At 40.6% G+C, this 27,984-nt stretch overlaps 1 protein-coding gene across 10 annotated transcripts in view; it reads right to left on the bottom strand.

The window, feature by feature from the left end:
- Positions 1-27,984, bottom strand: part of vwa5b2 (von Willebrand factor A domain containing 5B2) — a 170,817-nt gene that overhangs the window by 88,936 nt on the left and 53,897 nt on the right. For 8 of the 10 annotated variants that reach the window (XM_073041325.1, XM_073041327.1, XM_073041329.1 and 5 more), the window contains exons 2-3: positions 8,446-8,657; positions 1,106-1,267 (exon numbers count right to left, since the gene is read on the bottom strand). In XM_073041325.1, the coding sequence (XP_072897426.1) occupies positions 1,106-1,267; positions 8,446-8,584 (301 nt within the window). In that variant the 5' untranslated portion in view covers positions 8,585-8,657. Of the gene's footprint in view, positions 1-1,105; positions 1,268-8,445; positions 8,658-9,429; positions 9,605-14,356; positions 14,558-27,984 lie in introns of all 10 variants that reach the window. The other 2 variants (XM_073041326.1, XM_073041324.1) reach the window with 2 other exon arrangements.

The following is a 27,984-nucleotide window of genomic DNA, read 5'->3' as shown; positions in this document are numbered from 1 at the left end:
ACCGAGATGCAACACTGAGTGTCGTAGGAAGTCATTTCTGCCTGTGGCCATCAAACTTTACAACTCCTCCCTCGGAGTGTCAGACACCCTGAGCCAATAGGCTGGTCCTGGACTTATTTCCACTTGGAATAATTTACTTATTATTATTTAATTATTTATGGTTTTATATTGCTATATTTCTACACTATTCTTGGTTGGTGTGACTGTAACGAAACCCAGTTTCCCTCGGGATCATTAAAGTACGTCTGTCTGTATTGCTAATCTTGAGGATGAAAATATCCGCAGATAGAACAAATGTTGCCATTTGAGCATGAATTGACTTGAGGGATAATAACCAATTTACATAAAGGGTTTATACAACACTGATTATACCAGGTTTAACACGTGCTTAACATGCTGTTAACTGTGTGATTCAGTTTATTTAGTTGTAATATCCTGTTAGTGAAAAATAGTTCATTTGTTAAAACTTGTACTGATCAATTCAAATCAGATCAGAGTTGAGGCCAAAATTCAGATCATGATTTGTTCAGACTGTTCTTTTTGCTAAAGCTCTGATTAATTATGTATTTTAAACTGAAGCAGTGTGTTTCCTTTCCAGTGCTGATTCATTGCCATATCTGCAGCTGAACGATTACCAGACCAGCACATGCAAATGTTTTAAGCAATAATCATGTATATGCAAGATAACTGATTAAGCTTAAAGAAGGGGATTTTCATGACCCCCAAGCTACAGCTCCAACATTTTAGTAGTGAATTTTGAACTTTATCTTGATGCAAATCAATCATTTAGATGGCTAAAGCAATTTTTTTTTACACATTCCATTAAATATTTATCAAAGAGAACTAATTCAATAAGAAGAGTGTTGTCCTTAGCTCTTTGATACTCCTATTAAGATACTCATTGGTTATGTCTTGGGGTACTTAGTAGACAGTAAACGCAAGGTTATTAAGAAGGCAGAAAAAAAAACCAATTCAATTGTCCAAGTACAAAAGTATGCACCACTTTAAACTAACTTTTGGTTAACTGAGAGGCTCCAGAAACTTTATTTAAAAGAAATGATCAGAATAGAGCAAGTGTGGAGAGTAGTCTGCTGCTTGCACTTACCTTTGCTACACTGAAGTGCCAGATTGGAGCGGTTGTAGCATTCAAAGCAGCAATCTTCAGCTCTTACCCGGTTCTTTACCTGGGTGGTTACTAGCCTTCCTGCTGTCAAAGCTTCAAAGTCAGCCACCACCTCTGACTCGTCCAACAGGTAAACAAATACACCTGGAAAAAGAATCATGGTTTTCTAAAAATACAGTGCCTATAAAAAGTATTCACCAACCCCCCCCCCCCCCCCCCAAGAAGTTCTCATGTTTTATTGTTTTACCACATTGAATCACAGTGGATTTAATTTGGCTTTTTTTTGGACACTGATCAACAGAAAAAGACTCTTGTCAAAGTGAAAACAGATCTCTACAAAGTGAACTAAATTAATTACAAATATAAAACACAAAACAATTGATTGCATATGTATTCACCCCTTTAATATGACACACTAAATCATCACTGGTGCAGCCAACTGGTTTTAAAGTCACATAATTAGATAACTGGAGATCACCTGTGTGCAGTCCAGGTGTTTCGATTGATTGTAGTATAAATACACCTGTATCTGAAAGGTCCAACTGCTGGTAGTCAGTATTCTGGCAAAAACTACACCATGAAGACAGAAGAACATTCCAAGCAACTCTTTTTTTTAATTTATTTATTAAATTTTAGAAAATTACAAAGAATATAAAATAGTGAGAAAAATAATATTTACCCTCCCCCCTCCCCTTAACCCTCCCCCCCTTAACCCTTATCTAAAGAAAGGAAAAAAAGAAGAGAAAGATTACCTGGATATCAGAGGATCCCCACATGCTCCATGGAGTTCAAAATAATTTTAATATTTATTTTTACTTTCCCCAATTACTTTATAATTTTATCTTCAAAGGACCTATGTACTTAATCCTATCTTTTGTAAGAATGGGAGCCAAATTTTCAAAAATATATCATATTCATTTCTTAGATTGTATGTAATTTTTTCAAGTGGAATACAACTATGCATTTCATTATTCCAACAACCCATAGTTAAATATAAATCAGATTTCCAAGTAACTGCGATAACTTTTTTGGCTACTGCCAATGCAATTTTTATAAATTTTTTCTGATACTTATTCAATTTAAATTTCGGTATTGTCCCTTCAATGTCTCCTAATAAAAATAATACTGGACTATGTGGGAGTTGTACTCCAGTAATTTGTTCCAATAAAAGTCTTAGATTTATCCAAAATGGTTGAATTTTAAAACAAGACCAAGTAGAATGTAAAAAAGTACCAATTTCTTGATTACATCAAAAACATTGGTCAGACATATTTGAATTTAATCTATTTATTTTCTGTGGTGTTATATATAATTGATGTAAAAAATTTGACAATGTATAATCACATATCTCCCCACAGAATCAATTATTACATTTTGTATTTTAATTGGTAAAGATTTATTAACCAAAATTGCAACTCCTCTCGATTTTGAATTAAATGAAGCTGCAATGACATTTCCAACCCAATCCCTCTTTAATTTCTTATGTTCTGTTTCTGTTAAATGTGTTTCTTGTAAAAAAGCTATATCTCCTTTCATTTTCTTAATATATGTTAAAAGTCTTTTTCTTTTCACAGGTTCATTAATTCCATTAACATAAAAACTTAAAAAATTAAGTAAATTAATCATTCATAATACCTTGGGAACTCTTTAAAATTCTCCATGTTGCTATGAGTTTCTCCCCAACCATCCAGGCAAAAAAGAAGAAAAATAGAAGAAAGATAACTAATATATAAGGGAAAAAAAACAAAGTACCCCCCCCCACTAATGTTGCGAATAAAAAGAACACAACATTACCCCCCCCCCCATTTTACGGGTCATGGCAATCACCATGATTGTACACGTGAAACTCGCAGCCATCGATCAGGAGCTCCTCCTGCTCCCCCGCAAAAAAAAAAGAAAATATATTCGTGAAGAAAAAAAAGAAAATAATTAATGTCTCTACTCCCAATTAATACTCCTCAACTATTTTTTTTTGTAAATGTCCATCAAGTCCAACCTTGTTTCAGTCTTCATCATTAGTCCATTTCATTTCTATAATTCTTTTCTTCTCTTCGTGGACATCAGGTAATTCTTGTACAAATTTCTCCGCTTTCCGGTAGTCAACGAAAAATCTTCTTTCTTCGTTATCCAGGAAAATTATCAATTTTGCTGGGTAGCTCAATAAAAATTTATAGCCCTTTTCTCATGAAGATTTTTTCACTGGATTAAATTCCTTCCACCTCTTCAGAAGATCGTAACTTATGTCTGGATAAAAAAAAACTCTTTTCCCTTCTATTATCAATGGCCCTTTTCTCTTTTTAGCACCTTGAGCAGCTGCCTTCAAGATCATTTCTTTATCTTGGTAACTTAAGCATTTTATCAAAATTGATCTTGGATTTTGATCTTGTTGAGGTCTTGGTCTTAAAGCTCTGTGTGCTCTTTCAATTTCAATTACTTGACTTCCTTCTTTCATTTCCAAAATTTTTGGAATCCATTCTTGAAAGAATTTTATTGGATTTTCTCCCTCTGTACCTTCCATAAGACCAACAATTTTGATATTATTTCATCTACTAGAGTTTTCAAACGCATCTATTTTTTCCAACATCCGTTTTCTTTCTATTGTCCAGGCAAGATTATTGTCTTCTATCTTATCTATTCTTTCAGTGTTTTCTTCCACTTTTACTTCCATCTCTTTAACTTTATTATCCGTCTTCTTTTGTTTTTCCACCACATTATCGAGTGTATTCTGCATCCTTCTTATAGCTTTTAATTCATTCATAATATATATCAGGATATCTTTTATGTCTCCTTTAATCTCCTCCTTCTTTTCCTCTTTTTCTTCCTCTGAATTTCCCAAAGAGTCTGATTCCACTTCCGATTCACTTCCAGTTTCACTTCCAGCTGTAGTTGGGATTTGTAGTTTTGTTAATATCTGTTCATGCATACTTGTTTCTTCGCGCATGCGTTGTTCTTGTCGTTTCTTCTTAGAGACCACCGACATTGCTGCAACTTCCTGTCCCACATCATCAGAAGTGCCATGCACTTCGCCGGGAGGAGATCCAACTTGAGTCCGAGGCTTCGCCGAGATGGCTAGGCCTTTTCCCCCGCCGATTTGCACAGTCTTCGAAGTAGTAGCTTTCTTCTGTTTCGGTTTAGGAGCCATATCAGAAGATAATCCTGAGTTACTTATAAATAGTTTCTAGTAGATATTTATTAACTTTTCTTCATTTAAACCCTATTTCATTACTTTTTACGAGGGAGCTGGATTCCCAACGTCTCGATCCTACGTCATCACGTGACGCCCCATTCCAAGCAACTCTGTGAAAAGGCTATCGAGAAGCACAAGTCAGGAGATGGATACAAGAAAATTTCCAAGTACTGAATATCCCTTGGAGTACAGTTAAGTCAATCATCAAGAAATGGAAAGAATATGGCACAGCTGTGAATCTGCCTGGAGCAGACCGTCCTCAAAAACCGAGTGACTGTGCAAGGAAGGGGCTAGTGAGGGAGGCCACCAAGGGACCTAGGGCAACTCTGGAAGTGTCCCAAGCTTCAATTCCTAAGATGGGAGAGACTGTGCATATAACTGTTGGTCAGATGCTTCACAAGTCCCAGCTTTATGGGAGAGTGGCAAAAAGAAAGCCACTCTTGAAAAAAAAACTAACATGAAATCTTGGCTAGAGTTTGCTTGAAGGCATGTGGGAGGTTCTGAAGTTAGCTGGAAGAACGTTCTATGGTCTGATGAAACTAAAACTGAGCTTTTTGGTCATCAGACTAAACACTACACATCATCAAAAACACAACAATCCTACCATGAAACATGGTGGTAGTTACATCATGTTGTGGAGATGCTTCACTGCAGCAGGCCCTGGAAGGCTTGTGAAGGTAGAGAGTAAAATGAATGCAGCAAAATACAGGGAAATCCTGGAGGAAAACCTGATGCAGTCTGGGAGAAGATTTGTTTTCCAGCAAAACAATAACCTCAAGCATAAAGCCAAAACTACATAGGAACAGCTCTAAAACAACAAGTTAATGTCCTGGGATGGACAAGTAAGTCCAGACTTCAATCTAATTGAGAATTTGAGGGTGGACGTAAAGGGCTGTTCACTCGAAATCCCCATGCAATCTGACAGAGCTTGAGTAATTTTGTGAAGAAGAATGGGGAACAATTGCAGTGTCCAGATGTGCAAAGCTGATACAGACCTTTCCACACAGGCCTGAGGCTGAATTGCTGCCAAAGGTGCAGCTATTAAATCCTGACTTGAAGGAGGTGAGTAATTATGCAATCAATTATTTTTTTAAAATTTGTAATTAATTTAGACCACCTTGTAGAGAACTGTTTTCACTTTGACACAAAAGAGTCTTTTTCTGTTGATCAGTGTCAAAAAGCCAAATTAAATCCACTGTGATTCAAAGTTGTAAAACAATAAAACATGAAAACTTCTGGGGGGGGGGCCTACTTTTTTTTAGGCACTGTAATTTTACTTGATACAGTAAAAGCAGTATTTTCAAATAGATCTTAAGAATTAAGGATTATCTTTATTTGCCATTGACATGAATTTGCTATGGTGTGACAGTCGGCATGACATGCAACAAAAATAACAATGTTCAACAATTTTAAAGAATAAAGAATTATACACAAAAAAGTTAGAGATTGAAGTACAGACATAGAATAAAATGTTCATAAATTCATAAATACCAACATGTATTTTCAAAGTAAATAGCATTAGAAAAGTGATTTAAACTGTTTAACATACAGTAACGGAGAGTAATAGAGCAGGTGGGGAGTGTCACTGGAATGATTGATCAGATTAACTGCCTGGAGGAAGAAAGTTTTGAAATGATGTGCAGTTTTGCTTTTGTTTTAATAGCCGTATAGAAGCTTTCCAGAAGGGAGATTTTTGGAAAAGTGAGATTTCAGGGTGGGTTATGTCTGTAATGATTTTTCCTGCCTGCTTCTTTGTCCTGGACACATACTAGACTTGCAGTCATGATAAAAACCAGTGACTTTTTCTGCTGGCTTGAAATTCTCTGTGCTTTTTTTGTATATTGTAAGATGATGCTGTACCAAACCAGACAGTAATGGTTGATGTGAGGGTGCACTCTATGATGGCAATGCAGAATTGCACCAGTATGCTATTAAAATTAACTGATAAAGTATAAGCTTTGAGTAACAACAAATTATAAACAGTCAGTGGTTACTACATAACGAATTCTGTCAGGAAAAAAAAACTTCAGAAGTTCTGCTTTGTGGACTTCCTCTTTCCAGCCTTTGGTGCAACTTGGGTCCCTCAGTATGTCCTACAATAGGTCTGATTGGTAGATTGTTCATCCAATCAGATCAAAGAACTTTCACAGACAGGAGAGCCTGAATTACAAGCAATATCAGTGATTTCCAAGTGGTTCCATCTGCAAGGACTATAATAGCAGAGCACGTGAAGGAGGGCATTATCTGTGACAGTGACATTTAACCATGCCAATGCAAGCATCAGGATTTGCAATCAACTTTATTAGGTAGTTATGCTAAATCATTAAGTCCTGAGTCAAATTCTGGTCATTCTGAGAACATGAGAACTAAAACTCACAGATAGAAATGATATGAATTATGTAATCCTTGCCCAGCTGCATTGGTTTATTCATTCAATATGCAAAGCATGTTTTGCTAATTCGTGTCAACAGATTTCTCAATACTTTGCCCTGTTTGTTTAAGCAAAGCTCGGGAGCATGACAACAGAAGAATGGATTCTTTTTGCTCCTAAGAGCGAAATACACACATTGGCCACTGTAGTAGGTGCACCTGCACACCTGTTTGTTAGAACAAATATCTAATCAGCCAATCACGTTGCAGCAACTCAATGCATAAAAACAAGCACGCAGACAGGATAAAGAGGCTCAGTTGTAGTACAGACCAAACATCAGAAAGGGGAAGAAATATGATCTAAGTAACTTTGACCATGGAATGATTGTTGGTGCGAGATGGGGTGGTTTGAGTATTTCAGAAGCTGCTGACCTCCTGGGATTTTTGCTTGCAACAGTCTCTAGAGTTTAAAGAGAATGGTGCGAGAAACAAAAAACATCCAGTGGGTGGCAGTTCTGCGTGGGAAAATGCCTTGTTAATGAGAAACTTCAGAGGAGCATGGGCAAACTAGAACAAGCTGATATGAAGGCAACCGTAACTCAAGTAACTAAATATTTCCATCTGTAGCATGCAGAAGCACATCGAACCTTGTAGTGGGTGACCACAAACACATACTCAATGTCAACTTTATTAGGTGCCTAATAAAGTTGCCATTGAGTGTAAGTCTACATACTCAACTAATTCACTCTCAAAAGACTAGAAGTGGGAAAATACATTTCCCTGACTGAAACATTCGTCAGAGCTTTGCAACTTGCTGGATTTTCATCATCAGTACCATACCCCCTCTATGTTTGTACACTCAGTAGTAAATACCAGCGTTTTCATATTGAGAAGTGTTTTCAAAAGGACACGAATGCTCTCGTTTCTCTAAAACTCATTTGCATTACAAATATGCATAGAGACACGAACCAATGCAACCAGCTAATCTTCATTAATGCAATATAAAAGAGATATTCTGCTATGTGAGCAAACACGAGGAAATCTGCAGATGCTGGAAATTCAAACAACAACACACACAAAATCCTGATGAAGGATCTCGGCCCGAAACGTCGACAGTGCTTCTCCTTATAGATGCTGCCTGGCCTGCTGTGTTCCACCAGCATTTTGTGTGCGTTATTCTGCTATGTGAGTTGTTTTTATATATTCAAGGGCAATAATTTAGCCCCTGATTAATGCTGATAAAATTTGATTTATCACACAAAAAAACATTTTGATCTGATTAACTAGTCTACCATGATATTAAATGAATGAAAATGGCTTCAGAGCCAACTATTTACTGTTTGAATTGGTATATAGCAGTTTCTTATACATTGAAAAGAGTAACATTCAAATGTTTTTGAAGTGTGTCAATTGAATATACTGATACAAAAGAGTTCAATTTGTTGAGTGTTACAATGTTTTGCAGACTGTCAAAGCTAATTAATTTTAGCTGAGGGATGCCATCCGTTGCAGCTAGACAGCTTCCAGTATGATATTTCTTAATTAGTGTGCAAGCTGTGGAAAGAGAGTTTACATTGAATGTAACTAGTGTTTAAAACAATGCTATCATTTACACTGTTTTGGTTGATTCCAGACAAATCATAACAAACAAGCCAGCCAGAACTCTTGTCCCTGATATCACATATACTCTTGCATTCCATAATGCCAAATACACTTTGAATTTTGTACTTAAGGTTGCATTTTCATTAGATAGTCAGCTGCTTACCTTCTACCGGTACATTTTCTGGGTTGGTATAGGTGAGGCTTGTGGATATCCTGAGGGAGAAACCATTAGTGCAGGCTCTGATACTGGATGCATTCAAAGGGAGAGGTGCCCATGTCGATTGGTTTAACAATCCTGGCATTGTGTTCAGCTGAGCCTTGGGCAACTCCAGAATGTATAGTTCAGCACAGGAAGATCACATGAAGTCAGAGTATCTGTGGAAGGAGATATAAAAATAAAGGTTGAATTGGACTTTGGCATTTGATAATATTACTATTAAATAAATAACTGTATGATTAAAGTATCCTACTAGTAAATGTCAAATATGACAAATTGTAAGGCTTTGTTTTGCCCATCTCTGAACTCCTCAAACATGGCATATGTACTCACCGCATTACAATGTGCTGTGCGCAGACACAATATGGTCATTGTAACAAGGTCTTTAGTATGATAGTGCAGTGATCAAAATGGGGAATTGTATATAACAGAATAGATAAACTGAACTTTACATTTATTTTAAACATTTGAGAAAATGATTGAGACTTCAAAAAGCTTCCTTGTACAAGAGAAAAATCACAATGGCTTTAAAATTAAGTGACATCTTATTAATTACTATTTTGTATCATTGCAGTCATTCTTTTACAATTGTTGATGTAATATTTCACTGCTGTACTTCCCACAGACTCTTGCTAGTTTTTGCTAGTTGAAATTTTAAATTGTTTCTCTATTAACCTTTAGTTTTGAAATATGATACTTCAGAGATTCAGCCACTTCAAATCTAGGTGATGTGTATGGTATGATAAATAGAGATATTTCCAAATTTCAATGACAGGATGACATCTGGAGAGGAACTGCATTGTTTACTTGTCTGTCAATAATTAACAAAGCACCAACACTTAATTTCATTTGACAGATAAATCTGCACAACCATTGTTATGCATTCTCATTTTGTTTCTTTAGTAAACATATTTCAGTTTTGAACTTAACCTAGGTGGTGCATTCTGCATCCTCTGAATTATCCTGGGAGGTCAGGTGCAACAGAAGATCTTCTCCCTAGCCTTGCTGGTGATTGGGCAACATACTGATTGAATCAAAAACACGAGAAAATCTGCAGATTCTGGAAATCCAAGCCACAGGAGGAACTCATCAGGCCAGACAGCATCTATAGAAAAGAGTAAACAGTCGATGTTTCAAGCCAAGACCCTTCATCAGGACTGGGGGGAGGAAAAAAGATGAGAAGTCAAACCAATAAGGTGGGGAGAGGGGAGGAATAAGTACAAGGTGGTAGGTGAGAGGTGAAACTGGGAGGGGGGTAGGGGTGAAGTAAAGAGCTAGGAAGTTGATAGGTGAGAGATACATGGCTGGAGAAGGGGGAATCTGATAGGAGAGGGTAGAAGGCCTTGGAGGAAAGGGAAGGAGGAGCACCAGAGGGAGGTGATGGGCAGGTGAGAGAGGGAATGGGGAATGGTGAAGGAGATGGGAGGAGGCAACAATTACCAAAAGTTCAAGAAATCGATATTCATGCCTTCAGGTTGGAGGCTACCCAGACGGAATACAAGATGTTGCCCCTCCAACCTGAGTGTGGGCACATCATGGCAGTAGAGGAGGCCATAGACTGACATTCTGATTGGGTTAAAGATCTCTGATTCAGACTGAATGAATGGAAGGTAATATGTTGATATATTTTCAGCACCCACATCCCAGGGTCATCGTAGCCATGGAGCTTTCAAAAGCCATGTCTTCCTGCTGCACACTAATCTGAGAGGGACCTAGACTGGCCCAGTGGAATGATCTATTCACATCTTCTGAAGTGGAATCTGAGCAGGTCTGTTTCTAAAAGAAGTAGGTAAATTAGTTAATTATTGTCACATGCAGCGAGGTACCGTGAAAAACTTCGTCCTGCGGGTAGATTATTTCATTACGACAGCGCATGAGGTATTACAAGGGAAAACAAATCGGAATGCAAAATAAAGTGTTGCAGTAACAGAGTGCATTGCAAGCAAACAATAAGAAGCAAGGTCATATCCAGGTAGATTGTGAGGCCAAGACTCAATCTTACTGTTCAATAGTCTTATTATAGTGGGATAGAAGCTGTTCTTGAGCCTGGTGATGCGTGCTGGAAGACTTCTGTATCTTCTATTCGATGAGGGGGAGGAGAGAACAGCCTGGGAGGATGTAGTTTTTGATTATGTGTGCTGCTTTACAGAGGCAGTGAGAAGTGTGGACAGTGTCCCTAGAGGGGATGTTGATTTCTGTGATGTGTTGAGATGTGTCCAAAGCACTCTACAGGTCTTTTGTGGTTTTTAGTTGCCATACCAGGCCATGTTGCACCTGGATAAGATGCTTTCTGTGGTGCATCAATTAAAGCTGGTGAAATTCAAAGGCAGCATGTCAAATTTCTTTAGCCTCCTGAAGATGTAGAGGTGCTGCTGAGATTCCTGACCATGTTGTCTTTCAAATTGGACCAGGACATGCTATTGGTGATGTTTATTGTACTTCTTTCACTACTCACACCTTCTTATTCTGGCTTCTTCCCCCTTCCTTTCCAGTCCTGATGACGGATCTGAGCCTGAAACGATGACTGTTTATTCATTTCCATAGATGCTGCCTGACCTGCTGAGTTCCTCCAACATTTTCTGTGTGTTATTTGGGATTTCCAGTATCTTCAGAAGTCTCATTTCAAATGAGGTACTCATTTCCTAAGTCTAGAAGTTGGAGATGAGTTTGCTTGGAATTATAATGTAGAAAACAGAGGTGAAGTCATTATACAACAGTCTAATCTCTGTGCCTTTACCGTCCAGATACCTCTGAGATGAGTGTAGTTCCAGTTGAAGGTGTCTGCCATGGACATGCTTCTGCAATAGGCAAATTGCCGTGGGTCAAGTTTGGAACATGCTGTAGTTTGAAATCTCCCTAATATTACATTTGTATTTGCCTATCTCGGGCAGCATAAACCCATAGGAAGAAATAGCAAATTTTCTCCATTACTTTCAACTATATGGACATACAGGCAGACAAATTAAAAGCCGACTTAACCCCTTCATTCCTCAAGCATCCACCAGTCAATTACACTAGGGTTGGTCTAATCTCCATCTCATTACTTTATTCCTTTTCATCCATCATAACTTTATAATAGTCATCAAGAATCTACCTACCACTGTCTTAAACACTCAAAGGCACTGCTTCCACCATACTTTAAGGAAGAGAGACACAAAGACTCAGGACAAAATATTCTGCTTCATCCATGACTTTTCCAGCAGCCCAGTCGAACCAGGAATGAGAGAGGAGGCTGCTCACAGGTCTGTGAGTGAGATTAAAAAAAGGAGCGATCATGGACTTTCGCTGTCTTTTTGGCAGCCCAGTTGAATCAGGAATGAGAGAGGAGGCTGCTCACAGGTCTGTGAGTGAGATTAAAAAAAGGAGCGATCATGGACTTTCGCTGTCTTTTTGGCAGCCCAGTTGAATCAGGAATGAGAGAGGAGGCTGCGCACAGGTCTGTGAGTGAGATTAAAAAAAGGAGCGATCATGGACTTTCGCTGTCTTTTTGGCAGCCCAGTCGAACCAGGAATGAGAGAGGAGGCTGCTCACAGGTCTGTGAGTGAGATTAAAAAAAGGAGCGATCATGGACTTTCGCTGTCTTTTTGGCAGCCCAGTCGAACCAGGAATGAGAGAGGAGGCTGCTCACAGGTCTGTGAGTGAGATTAAAAAAAGGAGCGATCATGGGCTTTCGCTGTCTTTTTGGCAGCCCAGTTGAATCAGGAATGAGAGAGGAGGCTGCGCACAGGTCTGTGAGTGAGATTAAAAAAAGGAGCGATCATGGGCTTTCGCTGTCTTTTTGGCAGCCCAGTTGAATCAGGAATGAGAGAGGAGGCTACTCACAGGTCCGTGAGTGAGATCTCAAAAGGGAGATCTGTGAGTGAGATTCGACAAGGGAGTGTTCACAGGCGTTCAGCTTTTTCCAGCAGCCCAGTCAAATGGTGATTCAATAGCAAGGGCAAGTAAAAATAAGACAGGGACAGGTGGAGTGCCGATTGTGTGAGTGGACCAGTGTTGGAGTGGAGAGGCTTTGGTTCATCAGGTTTGGGCCTGGTAAGTACCTGGTAATTTTCTTCTTCACTCTTCCTCTGTTAGTACATAGTTACTGCAGTGAGGATGGCTCAAGGGGCTGTATTGCGTTCCTTGTGTGCAATGTGGGAATTCTGGGAGACCTCCAGCATCCCAGATAGCCACACCTGCACCAGCACCGAGCTCCAACTCCTCATTGAACAAGTTAAGGAACTGAAGCTACGGCTTAGTGATCTTTGGCTCATACAGGAAACTGAGGAGGTGATAGATAGGAGCTACAGGGAGGTTGTCACCCCCAAGTTGCAGGAGGCAGGTACCTGGGTGACTGTCAGAAGAGGGAAAGGAAATGGGCAGCCAGTGCAGAGTACACCTGTGGCCATTCCCCTCAGTCATAAGTATACCACTTTGGATACCATGGGGGTGGATGACCTACAAGGGGGAAGACACAGCGGTCGGGTTTCTGGTGCTGCGGCTCAGAAGGGAAGGGGGTGTGGTGGGGGGAGAAGAGGACCACAGTAGTGATAGGGGATTCCACAGTCAGAGGAGCAGACAGGAGATCCTGTGGAGATAATAGAGTCACCCCGATAGTAGGATCCCTCTCAGGTGCCAGGGTCAGGGCCACCTCAGATCAGGTCCACAGCAGGTGAGCAGCTAGAAATCCACCAATGACATAGGTAGGAAAAGGGAGGAGGTTCTGAAGAGTGAATTTTGGGATCTAGGTAGAAAACTCTGGACAGCAATCTCTGGATGGCTGCCTGTGCCATGCGGCAGTTAAGGTAAGAATAGGATGATTTGGCAGATGTATGTGTGACTGAGGAAATGGAGCAGGGTCAGTGTTTCAGATTTCTGGACCATTGGAACCTCTTATGAACCTGAGGGGGACCAGTATCCTCGAGGGCAGATTGGCTAAAACTGTTGGGAAGGGTTTAACTAAATTGGCAGGAGGATGAGAAACTGAGTGATAGGACAGTTGGTATACAAGCAAAGACAGCGCGTAGTGAGACTGTCAGGAAGGACGGGCAAACGATAGTGCAGAGGTCAGTGAAATGAACTCAAGTGCACAGGACTGAAGCTGTGATATTGGAATGCACGCTGTATATGAAACGACATAGCTGATCTTGTAGTGCATCTGGAGATTGGCAGGTATGATATTTTGGGCATCACTGAGTCATGGTTGAAAGGATACTAAAATGTATCGAAAGGACAGGCAGGTAGGCAGAAGGTATGATATGGCTCTATTGGTAAAAAATGAAGTCAAAACCCTTAGAATCTTGTTGAAAATTTTCTTAGCAACCAAAGAGCACCAAACTACGTGCAGCTCGTTGACAACCTGATTCAAGAATACAAAACCATGAAGTGCAACATGTCACTAAAGATTCATTTTGTGCATTCCCATTTAGACTTCTTTCCTGCAAATCTTAATGCTATCAGTGATGAATACGGTGAAAGGTTTCACCAGGTCATTGTGGTCATGGAGAAACAGTATCAGGGCAACTGGAAGCCATAAATGCTGGCTGATTATTGTTGGACACTTAACAGAGAAGCCTCAGATACTGAATACAAATGAAAATCTGCAACAAAACATTTTCAGCTTAGTTGAACTGTTGCAAAGCTATGTAATTAAATGCATTATATTCAACAAAAGTGAATATTTTGTTTCTCCAAATTCCTAGGTGATACAAATAGTCCGAAATCATATTTACATTCAGCTTCAAGTGGTCTATAATAAACAAAAAAACAATTCTGAGGAAGCAACACTTCCAAAAAAAATTTGTTGTCCAGTGAAATTGGCCCAGATACTGACCAGTAGGCATACAAAACCCAACGGAACAAAACAAGGAGTCTCTACCTGGCTGTTCCACCTTCAGTCCAATACAATTCAGCTGCACAGACATCTGTGAGGGCTCTTTATAAAAGCACTCTAATCAGTTCCAATCCACTGGTCTTCCTCAGTATTTCACTTTTTTTGTGTTTGTTTTATATATTCATTCGCAAGATGTGGGTATCACCAGCAATCCCAACACCTTCTCTTCATCCCTCATTGCCTGAGCTGAGGAGAGAGATTAAAGTCAATCATATTGGTGAGTCTGCATCATGAGTAAGCTAATCATGATAAAGCCAGAAAACCTCCTTCCTCACAGACCATTCATGAACAACGTGGGTTACATAAGTTGATGGTTTCATAACTTTTTCTTTAAACTACTAATGTATTTAATTACATGCATTAAAATTCCCCAACAGTCATGTTTGATCAATTTCTTGAGCAAAGGTAGTGTACAATGCTTGACGGAAGTAGCCCATCAACAGTCCATGCTGCACTGGGCTGCAATCATCACTGCTCTTCTGTGTGCTTCTGACAACAGGCACTTCAAAGAGCCGGAGTTACACCAACGATATCGTCTCCACGGAATCTTCCAGGTTCACTTTCAGCTGATCACGAATACTAGAACCAATCAGGAATAAAAGAGGAAGTATGTACCTGCAGTCAGAGAAGGTATGGGAGGTCCCCAATAAACACATTGCTTCAGTATTTACCATTGAGAGGGACCTTGCCAAATGTGAAGTCGGCACAGTGTGCTGAAAAATGTCAAGGTTAAGAAAGAGGATGTGTTGGAACTTTTGAAAGACTTTAGGACAGGTAAGACCCAGGGCCAGGCAGGATATACACCAGGCAGGATATACACCAGGTTCCCCAGGTGGGAAGTGAGGAAAGAGATTACAGTGCCATTGGAGACAATCTTCACATCCTCCCTTGTCAGAGGAATAGTACCAGAAGATTAGAGAGTGGCAAATATTATTCCTTTGTTCAAGAAAGGTAACAGGGATAATCCTGGGAATTATGGATCAGTGAGTCTTACATTTGTGGTGGGCAAACTCTTGGAGCAGATTCTTAGAGATGGGATTTATGAGCATTTGGAGGAGCATTAGGGATGGTCTGTGAGGGGCAGATTGCACCTCATGAGCCTGACTGATTTTTTTTTTAAAAAGAGGAAGTGATGAAACAAATTGATGAAGGCAGAGTGGTGAATGTGATGTACAGTATCTGGATATTAGATAGGCATTCATCAAGTTTCCCCACGGTACACTCATTCATAAAGTCAGGAGCCATGAAAACTTTGCTGTGTGGATTTCAGTTTATTACTCACAGAAGGCAGAGGGTGGTAGCAGATGGATTGTATTCTGTCTGGAAATCTGTGCCTGGTAGTGTTCTGCAGGGTTCTGTTCTGGGAACCCTGATCTTTGTGATTTTTTTTTACATATGACCTTGATGAGGAAGTGGATAGGTGGGCTAGCAAGCTTGCAGGTTTCGTGAAGGTTGGTGGTGTTGCAATAGTGTAGAAGGTTGTCATAGTTTACAATGGGACATTGACTGGATGGCTGACAGGGCTGACAAGTGGCAGATACAGTTCAGCCTGGAACAGAGTGAAGTGATTCACTTTGGAAGGCCGAACTTGAGGGCAGGGTACAAGGTTAATGGCAGGATTCTTAACCATGTAGGAACAGAGAGATCTTGAGGTCCACATCCATAGATCCCTCAAAATTGCCACTCTGCAATTTTGATAGAGTGGTTAAGAAGGCATATGGTGTGTTGGCCTTCAGTAGTCAGAGGACTGAGTTCAAGCACCATGAGGTAATATTGCAGCTCTATAAAACTCTGATCAGACCACACTTGGAGTATTGTGTTCATTTCTGGTTGCTTGATTATAGGAAGGATGTGGATGCTTCAGAGAGGGGATAGAAGAAACTAACCAGCATGCTGCCTGGATTAGAGAGCATGTCTCATGACAAACGGGTGGGTGAGCTAGTGTTTTTCTCTTTAGAGGAAAGGATGATGATAGAAGATTTGATAGAGATGTATAAATTGATCAGAGACAAAGATACAGTGAACAACTAGTACCTTTTTCCCAGGTAACAATGGCTAACAAGAGATGACAGAATTTTAAAGTGAACAGCAGAAACTATCAGGGGGATGTCAGAGGTAGGTTTTTTTTTAATTAACCCAGTAATAAGTGCCTGAAACACACCACTGGGGGTGCTGGTAGACGTAGATACATTAGGGACATTGTATTTGTCTCATGGATGAAAGACAAATTGAGTGCTATGTGGGAGGGAAGGGTTCAATTTACCTTGGGGTAGGTTAAAAGGTCAGCACACAATACCTTGGGCCAAAGGGCCTGTACTGTGCTGTACTGGTCTACGTACGACGTTTTAATGTCAGGATCCCAAACAAACAACCTCCCCAACAGAAGGACCCTGATTACACTCCATTGGTTTGCTTAAGTAAGCCACAGCATTTCCAACAAACTTCTAAGCAGATACTCCATTCAACACTCTGCCAAGGGGTGGGAAGAAGGCAGGTGAAAATATGTTCTCAAAGCCACTTTGAAGAGATTCAGCATCCCAATCTTGGAACTGCTGGCCCGTGAATGTTCAAAGTGAAGAATGGGTATTCCAACTGGCATTAAGAAACTGGACCCCATTTGTCAGGAGCATAGAGAAGCCCAATACAAGTGGAGAAAGAATCTCACAATCTCACCGCCAGTCCACCCCATAAAATACATTTCTCCCCACCTGTGACAGAATCAATGCTTCCCATAATGGCCCCATTAATCACCTCAGCACCAATATAACTGGGATGAGAACAAGTCATTTTCAATCCGAGGAGCTACCTGAGAAATAAGATCAAAGCACTGCATATAATGTGAGCCTAAAGGAAATGAAGATTTAAAAGGAACAGAAGGAAATTAATTTACAGTTATTAGGAGGAAAAAGCTCAAAATAGCCACTGTCCAATATTCTTGCCACAAAAATTGGCTTGCACCAGAAACATTAAAACCTACAGATTTTTCTCATGATATGATAACAAATCTTTTTTTGCAACTAAGTTTAGTAAGGCATTTCTTTAGTACTTCAGAAAAACCTCAACATTTTCTGAAAGTAATTTGAACTTATATTAAACACATAGCTTGGAAAGTGGCATAGAGTGCGAACCTGCAGAACTTAGCTGCAGCCTTTACCCATGATGACAGAAAAACCTGAAATAGGTTTCAACTTCAATGAGTGACAGCAACAAATTTAGATAAGTTCTGATTTGAAATGTTAACTCTGCTTTCTCTCTCCCCTGAATGTTCCCTTATCTGGTAAATATTTGGTAAATTAGTAAATATTTTAATATTGTCATATACATAAGTACACTGAAATTTTGTCTTGTATACCATTCATACAGATAAATTAATTACAACAGTGCACTGTGTTAGTACAAGGTAAGATAATAGAGTGAGGAATAAAGTGTTATAGTTATAGAAAATGGACAGTGTAGGTAAACAATGTTGTGCGAGTCATTAAATACATTGTGAAGTTAGGAGTGCATCTTGATGTACCAGGGCTATTCAATAGAATTTTAACAGCTGTTCGTGAGGCTCGTGGTATGCCTTCAGGCTTTTGTATCGTTTACCCATTGGAAGGAAGGGTGAGGAAAGGAGAGAATGTCTGGGGTGTGTGAAGTATTTGGTTATGTTGGCTGTTCTACTTGGGCCAGGAGTTCCCAATCTGGGATTCACAGACCCCTCGGTTAATAGTAGGGATCCATGGCATAAAAAATATTTGGAACCCCTGACTTAGACAGTGGGAAGTGTAAACAGAGCCCATGGAGGGGAGGCTAGATGCTATGATGTGCTGAGCTATGCAGTTTCTTACGGTCACAGGCAGAGCCGTTGCCATACCAAACCGTGCTGCACCCCGATTGGATGGTTTCTATGGTGGACTGCTAAAAATTGGTGAGCCTCAAAGTAGACATGCCATATTTCTTCAGCCCCCTGAGGAAGTAGAGGCACCGATAAGCCTTCATGGCCGTGGCATCCATGTGGTTGGGGTAACACAGCACGTTAGTAAAATTCCCCCCTAAGGACCATTAATGTAGACTGAAACATGTGCACTGCCCCACTTCCTGAAGTCAATAACCAGCTCGCTGTTTTATTTGCTGATTTTGTGGGAGAAGATCCAGCTTCAAAGGGAGGGGTTGTGTCCCAAGTCTTGGAGTTTGGGGATGAGTTTGCTTGGAATTATAGTATTAAAGGCAGAGTTCTAGTCAATAAATAATAGTCTAATGTAGGTGTCTTTACTGTCCAGATGCTCCAAAGATGAGTCTAGACTCAGAGAGACGACATCTGGAATAGACCTGTTTTGGCACTGTAAATTGCAGTGGATTGAGGCTGTCTGGGAAGTTGGAGTTAATGTCTGCTATAACCAGCCTCTCAAAGTACTTCATCATGGTGGATGTCAGAGCCAACAGGTGGTAGTCAAAAAGGGACATTATGTTGTTTTTCCTTAGGTACCAGGATGAGGGTCACCTTCTGAAAGCAGCTGTAAGCCTTACATTGAAGCAGATTGTCTGCAAATAACTCCACCAGCTGATCTTTGCTTTAAATTTCCAATATCCTCAGTTCTTCTCAACAACATCAAATTGTTTGCTCCACTGGTGATAAAAAGGTACAACTGTACACACTTCTATTAGGTTCTGACTTCCTGTCAGTATGCATACCTCACACCAGATTTCTAATACTCCACTAAAAGGTTGATTTACATCCACCATCTGTTGCTCGATCATGAGTTCTCTCTTTTATCAAACTGAATAAAGTGCAAACACCTGATATCTCCACCAGGCTAAGTAAACCATTGCTAATTCGAGTCTGTCATTGTGCATAATTGAAGTTATATGAAAGGTCATCCGTGATTACTATTCAGTTAGTTGCCTAGCCCCGAGGATAGCAGGTAACATCAGCACACCAGGCACAGTTAATCTCTCTTCTTTTTCCAGCCCCCATTTTTAAAAGATGAGTAACAGTTGTAGACATACAGCTGATCCGACTGAATTTCAAATGGTCTATTTAAAATCGTGAAGGAAGCAAACCATAAAGAGGGCATCTGTTTGTTAAATTAATGTGAAAACACCTTTTCTATGACACATTTTAAATTTGTTTCACTTTAACCTTCCAAATTTTTTCTGACTAGTAAGTTTTGTAGTAGAAATGTTTAAGAGAAATTTGGATATGTACATGGCTGGAAGAGGTGTTAAGGGCTATGGTCCAGCTGCAGGTCGATGGGACCAGGCAAATTAATAGTTCGGATGGACTAGATGAACCGAAGGGCTTTGCTTCGATGCTGCAGTGTTCCAGGACTATGACACTAGATGCTCTTTGAACATAAAGATTTGACGCAGACTGCTCTCATTTTAATAGCCTTTGAGTCAGAACATTACAAATGGACGTGAATCAAGGATGAGCAAACTTTAAAATGTTCTTCAGTGACAACATAATCTATTCAATAACTAGGAAATGCAAAGAGAAAAAAAATATACAATGGAGTCAAATTTGTTGTACGTACTCGTTTTCCTTTGTTCAAACGAAATTGAAAATCTCAAATCGCATTGGTGCGGGGACGGCAGATGGGCAAATCACTGCACATGCTCGAATTAAAGGGCTTCACTTTCCAAGCCTCTGGAAAATCAGCAGCACCTCTAATTGGAGCACGGTCGTATTTCCAGACCCAGCTGAGCAAATGTCCATGCTCAGGATACAACCCTCTCAGGGTCTTAGAGCTGGCAGATTACACCAAAAATGTAGCCTTCTTAGGGGTCAAGTTATAAAGCTTATTTCGCCAAGAGTTTTACTGACTGCCAAATTTCACTGAATCTTTGCGTTCTTTGCTGTCTTAGTGACCACCAAAAGCATCTATCAGATTCCACCATGAGCAAGTTATGAAAGTGACGTACTTCATGATAAAATGCACTGCACAGGCTAAGCTTGAATAATTATGGGGGCTACACATGGATTTACAAATTTTTATTTTACACCATAACCATAAGACATTGGAGCAGAATTAAGCTATTCTGTCCATCGTGTCTACTCTGCCATTTGAACATTGTTGATCCATTCCGCTCTCAACCCCATTCTCCTGCTTTTGCCCTGTAACCCTTTCGTGCCCAGACTAATCAAGAATCCTGCTTGTTATTTCCTCAAAGAATTCCGATGGATTTGTCAAGCAATATTTTTCCCCTAAGGAAACCGACTTTGGCCTGTTTTATCATGTACCTCCAACTATCTGAAATCTCATTCTTAAGAATCGACTTCCAACATCTTTTTCCAACCACTGAGTTCAGGCTGACAGGTATATAACTTCCTTTCTTCTGCCTCCATGCCTTCTTGAAGAGTGGAGTGACATGTACAATTTTTCAGTCTTCTGGAACTATGCCAGAATCTCGTGACTCCTGAAGGGTTATTACAAATGCTTCCACAATCTCTACAGTGACCTCTTTCAAAACCATCGGGTGTAGACCATCTGATTCAGGTGACTTATCTACTTCCAGACTTTTCAGCTTCCCAAGCACCTTCTCCCTAGCAATAGCAACTGCACCCTCTTCCCCTGACATTCTAGAACTTCCAACATACTACTAGTGTCTTCCACAGAGAAGCCTGGTACAAAAAACTTATTCATTTTGTCCGCCATTTCATTGATCCCCAATACTACCTCCCCAGCGCCATCTTTCAGTGGTCCAAAATCTTCTTTTGACTCTCTTTTACTCTTTATATATCTGGAAAAAAATACTTCAGTATCCTCTTTGATGCTCTTGGCTAGTTAACCTTGATATTTCACCTTTTTGCTCCTTATGATTTTTTAATTGCCCTGACCGATAGTAAACAATCAACTTCCGCCTTAAATATCCACGTGGACTTAGCCTCCACTGTAATCTGTGGCAGAGCATTCCTCAGATTTACTATTCTCTGGCTAAAAAAATTCCTCCTTACCTCCATTCTAAAAGGTCGCCCCTCTATTTTGAGGCTGTGCCCTCTAGTTCTGCATACCCTCACTATAAGAAACATCCTCTTCACATCCACCCTATCTAGTCCTTTGAACATTCTGTAGGTTTCAATGAGATCCCCATGCATTCTTCTAAATTCCAGTGAGTACAGGCCCAAAGCTGCCAAATGCTCCTCATATGTTAAACCTTGCATTCCCGGAATCAGCCTCATAAACCTCCCCTGGACCAATGACAACGCATCCTTTCTGAGATATGGGGCCCAAAACTGTTGACAATACTCCAAGTGTGGTCTGACTAGTGTCTTAAAAAAGCTCAGCATTATCTCCTTGCTTTTTATCTTCTATTCCCCCTGAAATAAATGCCTACATTGCATTTGCCTTCTTTACTACACGCTCAGCCTGTAAATTAACCTCCTGGGAGGCTTGCACAAGGACTCCTAAGTCCCTCTGCACCTCTGATGTTTGAAACTTCTTCCCATTTAAATAATAGTCTGCACTATTTTGCTTTTTACCAAAACGCATTATCATACATTTCCCAACACTGTATTCCATCTGCCACGTTTTTGCCCTTTCGTCCAATTTGTCTAAGTCCTGCTGCGATCGCATTGCTTCCTCTGCACTACCAACCCCTTCACCAATCTTTGTATCATCCACAAACTTTGCCTCACAGCCACCAATTCCATTATCCAAATGATTGAAAAATAATGTGAGAAGTAGTGGTCCCAATACTGACCCCTAAGGAACACCACTAGACACTGGCAGCCAACCAGAAAAGGTCCCCTTTATTCCCACTCACTGCCTCCTGCCTGTCAGACATTCCTCTATCCATGCCATTGGACACCATTGGATTTTATCTTGTTAAGTAGCCTCATGTGCGGCACCTTATCAAATGCCTTCTGAAAATCCAAGTAAATGACATCCATTACCTCTCCTCTGTCCAGCCTGCTTGTTACTTCCTCGAAGAACTCCAACAGGTTTGTCAGACAAGATTAGAAACCATGCTGACTTCGACTTATTTTATCATTAGTCTCCTAGTACCTCAAAACCTCATCCTTAAAAATAGACTCCAACACTTTCCCAACCACTGAGGTTAGGCTAACTGGCCTATAATTTCCTTTCTTTTGCCTTCCTCCCTTCTTAAAGAGTGGAGTGACTTTTTCAATCTTCCAGTCCTCCAGGACCATGCCAGAATCAAGTGATTCTTGAAAGAACATAACCAATGCATCCATTATCCCTTCAGCAACCTCTCTCAGGGCTCTGGGATATAGAAAATCTGAACCAGATGATTTATCCATCTTAGAACGTTTGAGTTTGCCTAACACTTCTTCCTTTGTAATAGCAATGGCACTCACTCCTGCTCCCTGACACTCACAGACCTCTGGCACACTGCTAATGTATTCCACAGTGAAGACAGATGTAAAGTATCCATTAATTTCATCTGCCATTTCTTTGTCCCCCCACCTCCTGGATCTGATGGAATGCACCCTCAGGTTTTGAAGGAGTAGCTGGAGAGATTGCGGAGGCATTAACAATGATCTTTCAAGAATCAGTAGATTCTTGCATTGTACCAAATGACTGAAAAATTGAAAATGTTACTCCATTATTTAAGAAGGGTGGGAGGCAGCAGAAAGGAAACTATAGACCTGTTAGCCTGACATCAATGGTTGGTAAGTTGTTGGAATTGATTGTTAGGGATGAGATTATGGAGTACCTGGAGGCAAATGACAAGATAGGTCAAAGCCAGCATGGTTTCCTGAAAGGAAAATCCTGCCTGACTAACCTACTGCAATATTTTGAGGAAACTGCATGCACGGTAGACAAAGGAGATGCAGTAGACGTGGTGACTTGGATTTTCAGAAGGGCCTTTGACAAGTACCACACGGGAGGCTGCTCAGCAAGACAAGAGCCCGTGGAATTACAGGGAATTTACCAGCATGGGTGGAGCATTGACTGGTTGGTAGAAAACAGAGAGTCGGAAAAAAGGGATTCTATTCTGGCTGGCTGCCATTTACCAGTGGAGTTCCACAGGGATCGGTGTTATGACTGCTGCTTTTTATGATGTATGTCAATGATTTGGACTATGGTATTAATGGATTTGTGGCTAACTTTGCTGATGATACAAAAACAGGTGAAGGAGCGGGTAGTGTTGAGGAAACAGAGAACCTGCAGAGAGACTTAGATAGTTTAGAAGAATGGGTAAAGAAGCGGCAAATGAAATACATGCTGGAAAGTGTATGGTCATGCAGTTTGATGGAAGAAATAAACAGACTGACTATTATTTAGATGGGGAGAGAATTCAAACTGCAGAGATGCAAAGGGGCTTGGGAGTCCATGTGCAAGATACCCTAAAGGTTGACTTCCAGGTTGAGTCGGTTGTGAAGAAGGGGAATGCAATGTTGGCATTCATTTCTAGAGGTATAGAATATAAAAGCAGGGATGTGATGTTGAGGCTCTATAAGGCACTCCTGAGACTATACGGAGTATTGTGTGCAGTTTTGAGCTCCTTATTTTAGAAAGGATATACTGACATTGGAGAGGGTTTAGAGAAGATTCACGAGAATGTTTCCAGGAATGAAAGGCTTACCATATGAGGAAAGTCTGGCAGCCCCTCGGCTGTATTCCCTGGAGTTCAGGAGAATGAGGGGGGATCTCATAGAAACATTCCAAATGTTAAAAGGCCTAAACGGATTAGATATGGCAAAGTTATTTCCCATGGCAGGTGATTCTAGGACAAGAGGGCACAACTTCAGGATTGAAGGATGTCCTTTTAGAACTGAGATGTGGAGAAATTACTTTAGTCAGAGGATGGTAAATCTGTGGAATCTGTTGCCACGAACAGCTGTGGAGGCCAAGTCATTGGGTGTATTTAAGACAGAGATAGATAGGTTATTGATTAGCCAGGGCATCAAAGGGTATGGGGTGAAAGCAGGGGAGTGGGGATGACTGGAAGAATTGGATCAGCCCATGATTGAATGACAGAGCACTCAATGGGCTGAATGGCCTGCTTCTGCTTCTATATCTTATGGTCTTATAATTCCCTCACCAGCATCATTTTCCAGTGGTCCACTATCAACTCTCACCTCCCTTTTACTCTTTATATAACTGAAAAAAACTTCTGGTATCCTGCTTTATATTATTAGCTAGTTTGCCCTCATATTTCATCTTTTCCCTTTATAGCTTTATAGTTGCCTTTTGTTCAATTTTAAAATTTCATGACTACTCCTCTGACTATGGATCTTGATCTGTTATAATAATGTTAAGTCAAATGTAAAGACTATTCGCAAATATGTTTAGAGAATTCACTCTCAAATGTTGGTTCAGATCTACTTATAACAATGACAATAAGACTTTTTCTGTTCTTAGTTATTTCCAAAATTGCTGGATGAATTTTTCTGAGTCCTGAGCTCAAAACATTTTTTTGTTTAATGATAAATTAGCTGGCACTGAGCTGTAATCAAAACTGGCTAACGTGGGAAAAATATCGCCCAGGAATCATGGAAAAGCTCCTCTGAAAAAGGTTCTAAATGTTCAAAGGATCATTTTATTGTCAAAGAGTGCATGTGTAATATAATTCTGATACTTGTCTACTCTAAATAGCCATTGAATACAGAAAGACGATGAGTGTTGATGAAAGAAATCAACTTCCCTCCCCTCCAACCAACATAAAAAGAAAAGAAACAAAGCTCGCAGACCCCAAAATCCCCCCTTGCCCGCAGCAAAATACAGCAACAATAACAGTCTACACAAGAACCCCCTACACATAACAAACCCGATCCCCTCACTCATAGAAAAGAACAGCCCCCCACGCACAAAAAAACTAACAGATCTCCCACCCACCAATCGTCCACAAGAAAGAAAACACCGAAAAACTGAAGGAAACCAATGTAAAATTCTGTCCAATAATCACATAAATCTCAAAATATGGGACACACCTTTTTGTCTGTATACAAGGAAAGCAGCTGCAAGAACTCAGTCCTTCTGTAAAGAGTGAGCGCTGACCCGGGTCCAAACCCCACCAAACCGGGTCAATTGCACTGAGTTGGGGCCAAATGCGTTGATCCAGTGTCGAACACACGAATACAGCTGCTGACTATCTCTGTTGGGAGCCATCACCGACCCGCTCCATCTCCCTCTGTGCTTTGAGATAGAGCCATTCATGACCCCGAGCCTCATCTCTGATCTTTACCACAAGTCAGCTTGTGTTCTCGAACATTTTGCGCCCCCCCCCCCCCATCTCTGATCTCAATTAGGCAGCTCTCCAGACAGAGCACAGCGATGCATCCTTTGACCCAGATTCAAGCTGTCCATCACAGGGTCTAACAGTTTCCGTAACATAAACAAGACAAAAAGAACACGTGGAAGGTGTAGAAAAAGGGAAAGTGTTGGAAAGATTTGCTATCTGAAAGATGTCCCCCGAGGAATCATTCGCTGGTGCCATCTTGACCGCTGGGTAGAGTGAAGAGAGTTCACTTTTTCATCTGGAAAATTGATGCCTTAAATGATCATTTATGTTTTTCATAATACAGCAGTATACTTCAAACATAATTACATGATATTCCAGCATTAATAGATAATTTTAATTTTTAGCTTATTGCTCACTTTGAAACTTCTTATTTTTTGAATGAACTCCTGAATAAAAATTGTCAGTTTTTAGATTTAACATTGAGTATAATCAGGCATTAATCATTGGCTCTAAGAGGGTCCTTAAGAAACTACTTAGATCATAAGCACAAGGGATTGTGCAGTTATTAGGAATCCAGGGAAAGTCTTCTGGAGGAACTCAGCAGATGAGGTATCTATGGAGGGGAATAAAGAGTCAGCATTTCAAGCCAAGGCCCTTCATCAGGCCTGGAAAGGAAGGGAATGAAGCCAGAATAAGATGCAAAGAGGGGAAGGACTACAAACTGGCAAATGATAGGTAAAACCAGGTGAGGGGGGAGGTGAGTGAGTGGGTGGGAGGGGGGATGAGTGAGAAGCTGGGAGGTGTTTATCTCAAAAGTAAATAAATAGATAGATAGATAGATAGATAGATAGATAGATAAAGGCGATAAGTGGAAGAGGTAGATGAATGAATCTGATAGAAGAGGACAGCAGACCATGTGAGAAAGGGAAGGAAGAGGGGCACCAGAAGGAGTTGATGGGCAAGTGAAAAGAAGAGTAGTGGTAAGAGGGAAAAAAAGAATGGGGGATGGAAAAGATGGGGGGGAGAAATTAGCTGAACTTGGAGAAGTTGCTGCTCATGTTGGAGATTGTCCAGATGGAATATGAGGTGTTGCTCCTGCAACCTGAGAATGGCCTCATTTTGGCAGTAGAGGAGGCCATGGACCAACATATGGCTATAGGAATGGAAAGTAGAGTCAAAATGAATGACTTCTGGGACAGCCCACCTATGGCAGCTGATGGAGTGAAGGTGCTTGATGAAGCAATCACCCACTCTTCACGAGGTCTCACAAATTTAGAGGTGGCTGCACCAAAAGCATTGGATACAATAGATAACCCTGAAAGGCCTGCAAGTGGAGTGCTTCCTCACCTGGAAGGACTGTTTGGTGCCCTGGATGGTGGTGAGGGGGTAGGTGTTCTGCTTGCAGAGAGTAAAAAGTGATTTCTACTATCAGGAAAACAGGATTGCAAATACTACTGAGGGGATCTCCGGGGTCTCCCTCCCCTCATTTGTGACATTTACTGGGAGCATTGTAGATCAAGGGCCAGAAGCATTGTTCAGGATTCCCACCGCCCATCCCACAATCTTTCTGACCCATTACCGTCAGGAAAGAGGTACCTGATAATCAGGACTACGACAGCCAGACTGGGTAACAGCTTCTTCCCTCAGGCTGTGAGACTAATGAATACCCTGGCACCACCGAGGTCTCGTCACTGGGACAGCGAGCTGTTGACTGTTTACTTGTGCTGCACACTATATGCATTTTATTAGCATTTATGGTCATATTTTGTTTTATGTGCTGTCCGTGATATATGTTCTGTGGGAACTCCATGGTACAGAGGAACATTGTTTCGTTTGGTTGTATATACATACAGTCAGATGACAGTAAACTTCAACTTGAACTTAAGTTCAAGATCGGTGGAGAGGAACAGGTAGACAAGGCAGTCGTGCAGAGAGCGTTGTCTGTGGAAAGCAGAGGATGGGGGGGGAGGGATAAACGTGTTTCATGATAGATTTTAAGTTCAGGGTCACAGCAGCTTGTGGACATTCTTTTCTCAGTTTTTTAAAATGGACTCAATAACATTTTGCAATTATTTCATATTTAAACTCAGGGAAACATGACTAGCAGGAGCTTTCCAAAGTCTGCGACCTGCAAAGACAAGAGTAGCAAGAACAGATGTGACACAACCATCTGCAAGTTTTACTTGGAGTCAAATACAAAACTTATCTGGAAGTGCATCTGTATTTCCTTACGGGAACCTACTGGGACTAAATCGTGGAACCCCTTTACTACTAACACATTGAAAGTACCCTCACAAGACAGCACTGGTTCAAGAAGGCCACTCGCTACGGTGTTTCCAAGGGCAATTAGGGAAGAGAATAAATGTCCATATCATGAATTAAAAGGACATAATATCCATGTAATTCAAAATATGGGCATAAAAGCTTTATGTACATCTTGGCACATATTATCTACAAAATAAATTTTTTAAGAAGCC

The sequence above is a fragment of the Hemitrygon akajei genome, chromosome 3 (assembly GCF_048418815.1).
Source record: "Hemitrygon akajei chromosome 3, sHemAka1.3, whole genome shotgun sequence".
Taxonomy (NCBI): Eukaryota; Metazoa; Chordata; class Chondrichthyes; order Myliobatiformes; family Dasyatidae; genus Hemitrygon; species Hemitrygon akajei.
The sequence above is the reverse complement of the archived record's forward strand: the minus strand, read 5'-3'. Positions and strand labels throughout refer to the sequence as shown.